General features: G+C 36.4%; 1 protein-coding gene across 1 annotated transcript in view; it reads left to right on the top strand.

Annotated features, from left to right (window-relative positions):
• The first annotated feature begins 8,846 nt into the window (after nt 1-8,846).
• The window catches only part of JAKMIP1 (janus kinase and microtubule interacting protein 1), an 82,271-nt gene continuing 80,382 nt past the window's right edge, over nt 8,847-10,735 (top strand). Inside the window, exon 1 of the mRNA XM_009875494.1 lies at nt 8,847-8,975. Within this exon, the coding sequence (XP_009873796.1) occupies nt 8,847-8,975 (129 nt within the window). The remainder of the gene's footprint in view (nt 8,976-10,735) is intronic.

Genomic DNA, 10,735 nt, shown 5'->3' with positions numbered 1-10,735 from the left:
CGTTCACTCAAATATCAGTGCTTGAAATGCCAGCATTTGCTGGCTGACTATCAGAGCACTGTTTTCAGAAAGTTAACAGATGTTGTAAGGGAATTGCAGTTTTGTGGAACACTAGATTTGGTGATTTCTGCCAGCTAACAATTGTAACTCTTGCTACGTTCTCATATGCTTCACTTCTCATAACCCCTATTCAGTATCTCGTATTTCATCATTGTCCTCTGAGTATCTTTCTGAGGTAGGTAGGTGTAAAACCTGTTTTACTGAGAGATTAAGTGATATTTTCAAGGTCATACAAGTAATCTGTGACAGAACCATAAATGGAACCAAAATCCATCAAACCTTAACTCATGTGTTGCCCATAAAATAATAATTATTATTATCCTGTTACATTTGAAGGTGGATTTGAATGTGGTGTCTTACTTCAAGAATATTGACTTTAAGTACAAGTCCTTGATAAAGCAATCTAATATAAGTCTGAGGTCCTAAATTCCTGAGGGCAGATAGATACATCTCTGTAGTGTGTATATGTTCATTTTTATCTTAGGAACCAAGGAACTTGGCTTTAAAAGTGGACCATGATGGTATCTTTGGAGAAAACAAAGCATATTCTTTTCTTCATCTTCCTGTATTGCTGGAATAGGCTGACAACTTCATTTTGGCTGAGTCCTGATTTTGGTGAGATTTGTTGAAGTTAAACTGGCCCTTGGTAGGTGGGGAAGTCTTGTCACTAACTTGCTCTGTGTTACAACTTCATTGTGCTGGCTCTGCGCGTAGCTGTATAATTCTTCTGCAGTGGAACAGCAGGGGACAGATGTAGGCTGGGTGGCACAATATGGGGTGGTTTGCAGGTTTAGTAGAAGTGATTAGTCGCACACAGTAATTCTTGAGATGAGATAGTGTGACCAAGTCATGCCACCTCTGCCTCACTGTTCAGCTGGTAATTAGATCACATCCAGGTATGCCTTTCCTCCTCCTCACACCCACTTGACCTCTCAAGTCTTCCCTATTGATTTACAAAATAATAAATATTCAACATTCAGGAAACTGTTAGTTACCTTAGTTTTTCTCCCACTGATGTTTCACCTCTTTCTTGAGTCATCAAATTGTGAATCTGAAACTCTCTCCCTAAGCCTGTGAGTTGTCTTGCACATTTTCTACACAGCTATCATCCTTGGAGCTTTGATTTTTCCGTTTGCAGGTTTAAACTGTTCCAGCCCTTTACAGTAAAAGTAATAGTAATGATGGTATAAAAGAAAAAAATCCAAGTAACTTTCCTGCAAAAATCAGGTAAATAAAAGCAGTCCACTACAATCCAAGAGCCTAAATTTGGCAGGATAATAATTTGTGGGGCATCAGTGAAAGTGAATAAAGCTACTGGAATCTATTTGCCCTTTCTCTAGCCCTAACTGGGAAATGCTGTCTGACCCTTTCTTCTTGCTCCTGTTTTTTTTGCGCTTGAATACTTGCTTTAAAAGGAGCACTGCTCCTCAGAGAAAGCCTGGGGGTCTCCCTTCATCACTCCCAGGGGTAGCATCAGAAGGGTGGGAGGCTGGACATAGGTTGCGCAAGGCAGGAGGCATTTTGTCAGGTCGAAAGGAAGAAGCTGGCACAGAGATAAGAGGAATAGCTCTGCCTAGAGCTGACGCTCTGGGATTGCAGTTAGAGCCCTTTAGGGTGCTGGGTTAACTCTGTAACAGAGCTGCATTTGGAAGGTTGTGGAGGTAGGGCTTTGTTTTGTTACTTTTGTTGCATTTGAACTTTGCCTTTTTGTGCTAATATCTTTTATTCTTTTTGTGTTACATGCCTGCTGTTTGTAGCAGTTTGTCTTTTAATATGGGTAGCAGGGTGATTTTAATGATTAATCCACAAAACAGTGTTAACAGTAAAATTGGGTAAATTATGGTAAAGAATGAAACTAGTAGTGAATATATTGAAACTAGTGAATATATTTTATTTACTTTAAAGGCCTGGGATCAAACTCTCTGACTTTTTGGGATAAGATTCAAGTCACGGTTTTTGTAATTCCTGGGATATTAAAGTATTGTATGTTGCAGAAGGGGAGTTGCAGAGTCCATCTGCGCAGGGTCTTGAAAGGGCCAGCCAAGCCGGAGGAGGTGTGTGGCAGCAGTGTTTTGGGGAAGATGTGGTTCACTCTCACTTCTCAGGGGGCTGTAGTGGAGTTGATGCTTTCTATCGCTCTTCTGCATGAGGACTCTGTAATCCTGTATTGTGTGGCAGCTGTACTGCTCGATGGACACTATGTAGGTGTCTCCAAAGAAGCTGTGGTGTTGTGAAAACACGTTTGTTGTGCATATTTGTATCTGCTTTTTGTTCCCATCCCATTATTTAAATTTGCTATTTTGGTTGTTGTCTGCTGTTTCTGTAACAGCAATTTGAGGAGATTATCTATTTCAAGGTATCAGACGGGGTCTCCTATCCGAGGTTTCATTTTTGCACTCAGAAGATTGCATTTCTGTTGCCTGGCAGTGGAATGACAGTAACAATTGTCTGTAGTCCCAGTAAGTAGTCCATTTGGAGTTACTTTCTTTTTTTAATCGGTCCTTTAGTTGCCCTCCAAACTAATCTATAAAATCAGAGACCTGTTGTTCCTTTAAATATTTTTCCATCATGTGACTAGATGTGTTTCCTTCCTTCTGTCTTGTCCTTTTCAGCTCAAACAATTCTCTTTTACTACATATTAACTTGTGATAAATTCTTGTAAAATTAAGAGCTAGCTTATTTTTTTGCATGGGCTGCTTTTATGTCCTTCGACTAGAGTGAGGCTGTTAAATGTACTGAATGCTATCCAATGGCCTGCAGTAATACCAGTCAAAAATAATTATTCAGTGTTATGTGGTATTCTGTAGTAGGTACACATATATTTGAGGATATGTACAGGGATTAAATGAGTTTGATATATTTTATTTTTTTGTGGTATGCAGTGACCTGGAAACATATTTTAGTTGCATGTGTTTTAACAGATGCACACATAGAATCATAGAATGACCTAGGCTGGAAGGGACCTTAGAGATCATTTAATCCAACCTCCCTGTCATGGGCAGGGACGCGTCTCAACTAGACACAAGCAAGCAATTAACTGAAGTGAAAATGAATACAGTGGGGAAATTAATTATGAATCTTGCCAAACTCTGGTTCTGTTAACTGCTCTGTGAGGACCTGGAAGGCAGTGATTTGTGATAGGATGTTAAAATGCGAGTAGTGATTCCTGGGGTGATGAGAGTTTTCCAAAAGACTGTGGAGATATAGAATCACAGCAGATCATCTTTTGTGAGGTGCCATTGAAAAAAATAATGGAAGCAATTACTATCTTTGGTAGAAAAAGCTAAGTGACTTACATATATTATGCTCATTCTCAGGATGTTGCCTGCTATGGAACCTTCAGAGTGAGGTGTCATGGAAGCCTAACCCATGCTATGCTGGAATCTATACAAAGTAAAGAAGTTATCTCTATTCAACTGTGCTCAACAGGATTATGTTACAATGAGCTCTTTCTGCAAAACAACAGTTGAAAATACTTACAGCTTCCTGGTGATTGCTTTCCATATAGCTTGGACCTATAAGTATAGTGTTATTAAAGCAAGAATGGCTTGGGACTGTAGGCCATGAATCTGCAAAAGTGAATGTGGAGCTGGTAGTTTATAATAGAGATGTTTTTGGTTTTATCCAACAAAAAATAACAAGTGGCACTTACAAAAGTGTTCCACTGTAATGAAACTACATTTCCCTTGGCGGGGTAGGACTTAAAATAACCTTCAAAAGCTCTCCTGTTACAGAAATAGATCTATCTCTGTAGATAGCTAATGAATAGGTATATAAAATGGGACTAGTCTACAACATACTTAGGAAGTTATTCTTGTGATTCATATTTGTATTGTTGGCTGGAAAAGGAGTTATTCTACATGCTGTAGAGACGTTTTTGCTTTTATCCATTCAGTCACATTTTATTACATAGAACTGAGAATTGAAGCAGGAAATGTAGGTCATCTGAACCTTGTAAGAAATGAGCCCTGGGCAGTGGGAGCTACGAACATCGCTTTTCCTGTACAGTCACTGGTTGATGACGACTGTTTTTTAAACTATAGCATAGGTGAGCTGGCAGTTACTTCTGAACTTAACTTCATACCTGTGTCCACTCCATTTACGGTTATCAGATGCTAGGATCATCAAATTAATTTTACATTTCTTAAATATTTCAAAATAGGGCTGTACTAAGAATGTATTTATATCTCATATTCACAAGCATAATGAAGTTTATGGTAGCCCATAGTAGGCTGTGCAGTATTGTAAGAGACAGTTTGAAATAAAACGTAAAAACCCCACTATTTATATGGAGGCAAAATATCTAGATGCAGAAGCTGGTGTGGTTTGGGGTGGGTTTTTTTGTTTGTTTGTTTTTGTTGGGTGTTTGTTTTTTTTCCCCCCTCTGTACCTGTGTCTTCCATTGGTGTTTCAGCTGAAGTGACTCATTAACAACTTCACCTTTCAAAAGTAACATTGAAGCTGAATAGCATTGTTCAAATCTAAATCAAGTCTGGAATACTGAATTTCCATTACACCATTTAGTAATTTTTTCTTGTTATCGTATTATTTTCTCCATTATTAATTGAGTTAATGAGTGTTCTTACTATTAATTGAGTTAATGAGTGTTCCTTACTATTGATTGCTGTTTATTGCTATAAGACTTACTCTCTAAATGTATAAATGTCCACTTATTTTTATTTATTCAGTACAGAATCATGATTAAAGACTTGTATTTCTTTAAATGGTGTTATTTTTCACCAGAAACTATTAAGTTCTTTTTTACTCTTATGTAATCAAAATTCTTTTATGCTACACTTTTTTGCAGTGGTTAATTTTTCTTATTTTTACTGTTATGTTTTATTGATATTTAATATCTAGAAGGATCATATAGAAATTTATGAATTAGTTCTAGGTCTTTCTTTCTAAAATCAAGGAAGAGATTGATGCAATGATAAAGTACACCCCTTTAAATCTGTAAAACAAACAGAAGAGAAATTGGAACACTGTTCAGCTGATCAATTTTCCATGTACTTTAGAGATTAATGGATTTCCCAAAATATCTAGCACAAGTGGAGTAGTAAATTCTTAATCGTATCGATATTGTGATCTCTCACATGCCAGTCCCACAAACTGTTGAACAGTTGATTCAAATCCAATCAAGTTTATTTTTGTTATTGTTCTTTTTCTTGAATTACAAGTGCCTCTATACCTATCAAGTAAAGTGAGACACTTGGTATGTTCCAGAGACTGCTAAAAAGGTGACTTATAACTTAGAATCCATTAGATATTAATGTGAAATATTTTCAAGTGATCTCAAAGTTTGCAATAAGTGCATCGAACTCACAGCACAGGATTTGGCTATTTTTATTCATGGAGTGATTGTGAAACTGTGTTGCGATGGCTTCATGAACTCGCCTCTCAGTTGACATATGATGAGCTAATAAACACGTAGTTGGTTGGTTGAGCGTCGGAGTCAGTAAGGTCAAATTTTATCAGAGTAGAATATTTTTTCCTTCTTTTTATCTCAGGGTGTTTACAAGTTTATGATTTATTTATTTACTGATTCTGACCTTTATCCAGATAGTGAGTTTGAGTAGTCAACTAGAAAGGAATCTAGGCACTCACTGGTTCTAACTGCTTAATCAGGGATCAAGATGCCTCCTCTTCTGCTGTAGCCTTTGTGTGTCTGGACTTTGTGTCTCCCTAGATGTATAGAGCAGCTTTGTGTTGCCATAGTTCCTGCTTTTGAAATAGAGTGGAAGATATATCTAGGGAAGAGTAAAAATGGAGATGTTTCTATGCCCACCAATGCAGGTTGATGGGTTGTTTTGGATTGTGGGCTTGGTTTTGGGAGTTTGGTTGGTTGGTTTTGTGTTGTTTTTTTCTTAACATTTATAAGAGACTAGGGTGATTTTCTTCAGGTTCAGGGTCTAAGCTTTCATTTTACCTTAAAAGTACAATTTTAAGTGTTGTGAGTTAGAGGAAAAAGATTGAGAATAAAATTTTGAGATTCCATTTTTTTTTAAAAAAAAAAATCTGAGTACTTCAAAGAATAGTGCTGAATTCTACTTTTAAATTTTATTTAAGTGCTAAATGTAATTTGAATAGCTTCAAAGAACACATATTATATTTAGACACTCATATTTTCAAAAGTAGACAGCAGCATTATTCTAGTACCTTCTCACAGGACCAAATTTCTCAAAGGGTTTGAGTGATGGTGACTATGGGATAGAATATGAACTCTGCAGTCACTGAGAGTTTTACATGACCAGGACTTCAGAGACAAGCCAGTCCGTCAAGTGCAAAAATATCAGTTCACATGTTAGTATTGAATGGGCTAGTATCTGCATAATATGCTTGGGAATATGGTAAGGTCAGGGAAAGATTATTGTTACTCAACAAATTATATGTGGTAATTTCAAAACACTCCGCAATTCAAATTTTGTTTTCAGTTCTCTGGATGTCATGTATATCCACATGAAGTAAAATTACCTCATTTCTCATTTCACTGGGGTAGAAGCAAACGTGTCTATCAGTTAAATGTTCTTTATTGCAAACTGCAATTGAAATGGAGGAGGGGTCAGATGGAGAATTGTACAAGGTTAAAATTCCTGTAGCTAGAACAGTGAGGGATGTTTTTTGTTTCCTTAATTTATGTTAATCATCTACTGAATTAAATTATATGTAATCTATCTGCATCAAGAATTTTGTTTTAGTAAGGATTTCAGGAATAATTCCTCGGTAATTTCTTAATACCCCAGATAGCCTTTGAGATAAGAAACAATTCATGCACCCTTCCACCATTGTAAATATTGTGGAATTATTATAGATTGAATTTTCATGTCTATGTTAGTTTAGATTTTCTTTACAAATTGACCAGGGAAATAAGACTAGCAACTGATTTTATATTGAAATTTTTCATACACTTAAGGATTTTGCATGAAATATATTAATCAAATAGTATTTAGCTTTAGTCTTTAGCATCATAGAAACTCCATAGATTAATAGCATGAATTTCCTTTATTAAGAACAGTAATTCCTCAGGTTTCTTCTTCTACTCAATTGAGAGTTTTGTTTCTAGCTAAATTATTGCTAATATTTTTTTCTTTGAATCAACAATTACATGTAAAATCACAGTAACACCAATGTTTGTTTTCTAAGGTAGGTTTGATGCATAAATTAAATTTTAAACTCCATTTCCTGTTTTCTCATAAAATAGATATTAAAAAGCTCACTATAATGAATCTAGGGAATAGATTAAATTTTATTGTAGAGAATAAATTGATAAGTTTAGGAGACGTCTGATATTACAAAGCAAAACAGTGATTTCATTTAAGCTGCTTTAGCAAAAATTTGGTGTGGTTGATCTTTTTTTCAGTTGCTTTTTATAAATGAAAGAACTCCATGGGAATATTGTCAAACAGAGTGAGACTTGGTGTCTTGAGTTCTGTTCGCATTTCATCTGATCCAAGTTGTCATTTTGAGCAAGATATTTAACTCCTTGGTTCCTGTTTACTAGTCCTTAAAGAGGAGAATAAAACTTTTGTGTTTAATTGAACTCACCAGATCTATATGGACCTGAAATATTAGTTGTTAACCCTTTACAAAGTATGTGCTAAAGAATGCATATGGTCTTCATTCTAATAAAATTTCTAAAATAACTCCCAGGCAGAAGAAGGTTGGAAAGAGAAGCTTATTATTTTTCAAAGGCAAATTGGTAGCAATTTTCTTGGAAATATAATACTCAAGGAGTGGAGTTCAACACTGAAGTAAGAACCTCTGTTGGCAATTTGATGGTGAATATTATGGGAATGTTTAAAATGAGCAAAGAATGTGGGTTTGGAAACTACTTTAGCACTGATAGCATTTGTTGCTCAGTTTGTTCTTGCAGAGCACCAGGTTATTCTTGGAGAGCAGAGAGGAAAAAAAGCCACGGGTTAAGCTTCTATAACTAGTCATGGAGCAAACTAATCATGGGATTTCCTAATTACTGGAATTAGGGTTCTTTGTCTGCTATTGGTATTCTTACATAAAGCTGATTTAAATAATTGAATACTTTTTTTAAGCTTGGGGCGTGCTGAGGAATGAAAATGAAGTTAAATGACTTTATGTTTAGATGAGAGCATTTCAAACAGTATCAACCCTAGACATAAGCAGTTTTTATATATGATATTTTGAGGTAGTGATTTTAAAATGTTTTTCCAGTTTAGTGACACCTTTTTCATATATGCTGATGCTGTGACTCTTGATTATAATTAAGAAAAATAGAATTGTGAATTATAACTATTTAAACTATTATATAAACTATTCCCACTGAAACACCACCAAGCCCCGGTTAGTTTATGGTTGTCCAAGTGCCTCTTGGGAATCCTGAACATGGACCAAATCAAGTCTTGAATAAGATATGATATGATTTGTGTTTCTATATTCACCATAACTGTAGAGAGTTTTATTTCTGTGGACATCAGATTACAGTGGATAGGGTTTGAAACATCGTGTAGCTTCATTTCTGATCTATTTCTATCAAAATCTAGTATGGTATGCACTGTAGTATGTACGGCAAGGAAGTTCAGTGTGCTTTGAAACTGACTGTTAAGCCTGATGTTTGATTCTGCTCAGTGCTGTAGCCTAATTCTGTTCCTACTTTGTTTCTTCTAGGACACAAGAGACTGCTCCCATGATGGCAGAGATTTGTGTAAAAGATTTTGTTGAACACTATGTGACTCTTAAATGCTAAAAGCAGAATGCACTAGCTGGTAGCTCAGTGTAGAGCAAAAATTTTATTTTAAACTTCAAAAATAATTATGTCAAAGAAAACTCGTGCCAAGGGAGAGAAGTCCGACATGGAGATTGAAGCCCTGCAAGCTGCTAATGAGGAGCTACGAACTAAACTAACCAGCATCCAGATAGAATTTCAGCAAGAAAAAAGCAAGGTATTTGTCTCTATTTTCTTCTTAATAGTAGCACTCTTAGAAAACATCAGAGCCTGGATCTTGAACTAGTTCACTACCAAAGTGCATTAGCCATAAAAGAAAAATGTGATAAAATGAAATCAGAAGAACCACTGATGAGCTGAAATTGGTATCAAGTATTTTAGATAATATGCGAAAGGGAAGTAAATATCCCCAAGCATCCAGTCACTGAAGTCTGCAGTCGCAACGATACAAAAGGCACTGGCTTAGTGTGACTGGGGCAGGTGCTGACCAGAAGGAACCAAGGGAGTTTCTTTAACAGCCTTATATGATACTCGGCTTTGAATGGTCTTATTTTTCATAGTTTAGTTAAAGAAGTAAACACCCTCTCATGAATATAAACTTAAGAATTTATTTCTTACAGAGGAAAAATAAACAATGAAGTCTTAATTCTTGTTTGACTGATGCACAAACTAGTTTGCTTTTTAAAACCATGCACTAGTGGCTGATACCTTCTAAAATTGAATTTACCAGCTGATAAATTGTATTATTTCACTGCTGTTTTTATTGTCTCACTGTTTCAATTTGGAAAGAGACTTGTGAGCTGATGGCGCATTACATTTCCATTAATTTTTAATTTTTTAAATTATTTTATCTGATTTTATATTGTTCTGGTCACTTTTAATGTAGACATACAGATGTGCAATTATATTATCATTTCTAATTGCAGTTAAAAGAGCAAATAGTTATAAAGTTATATGTTGGACAGGAGGATGAATTAATTCTGAGTGTTTAAATTACTCAGATTCTAAAAAACTCTGCAAAAAGATTACAGGAATCTTAAGAAGGGGGTAGGCCTGGTAAACTTCCAAGTTTGATGCTTTACCTGTATGAGTGTCAAGTTTGTCTCTTATTCAGTTAAGAATGAAGTGTAGCTACAAAAGCCCATGACAACTGTAGAAACATTTTAATTAGTCTGCTTATGTACCTGTATTCAATCTGGTAAGAGCTATTTCAGTTTGGTTACCGGTTCATCTTTCTACACATTTGAGAATTTTGTATTTTCTGGAGTACTGAGATTGTTACTGAAGACACATCTGTGTATTGTGCACATACAGAATCATAGAATCATACAACAATTCAGGTTGGAAAAGACCCTTGGGATCATCGAGTCCAACCATTAACCCTACACTACAAGTTCACCCCTAAACCATATCACCCAACACCACATCTAAACGACACTTGAACACATCCAGGGATGGCGACTCAACCGCCTCCCTAGGCAGTCTATTCCAGTGTCTGACCACTCTTTCTGTGAAGAATTTCTTCCTAATGTCCAGTCTAAACTTGAAACCATTCCCCCTGGTTCTGTCCCTGATGACCTGTGAGAAGAGACCCGCACCAACCTCTCTACAATGTCCTTTCAAGTAATTGCAGAGCATGATGAGATCCCCCCTCAGCCTCCTCTTTGTCAAACTGAACAGACCCAGCTCCCTCAATCGCTCCTCATAAGGTCTGTTCTCCAGGCCTTTCACCAGCTTTGTTGCCCTCCTCTGCACTCTTTTCTTTCCAACACCTCGAGATCTCTCTTCTACTGAGGTAACCAAAACTAAACACAGTACTCAAGGTGCGGCCTTACCAGTGCTGAGTATAGAGGGACAATGATCTCCCTTCTTCTGCTGGTCACAAAATTTCTAATACAAGCCAGGATGCCGTTGGCCTTCTTGGCAACCTGGGCACACTGCTGGCTCATATTCAGTCGACTGTCAATTAGAATACTC

The sequence above is a fragment of the Apaloderma vittatum genome, unplaced genomic scaffold, assembly GCF_000703405.1.
Source record: "Apaloderma vittatum isolate BGI_N311 unplaced genomic scaffold, ASM70340v1 scaffold4148, whole genome shotgun sequence".
NCBI classification, from domain to species: Eukaryota; Metazoa; Chordata; class Aves; order Trogoniformes; family Trogonidae; genus Apaloderma; species Apaloderma vittatum.
This window is presented reverse-complemented; position numbering and strand designations above follow the sequence as displayed.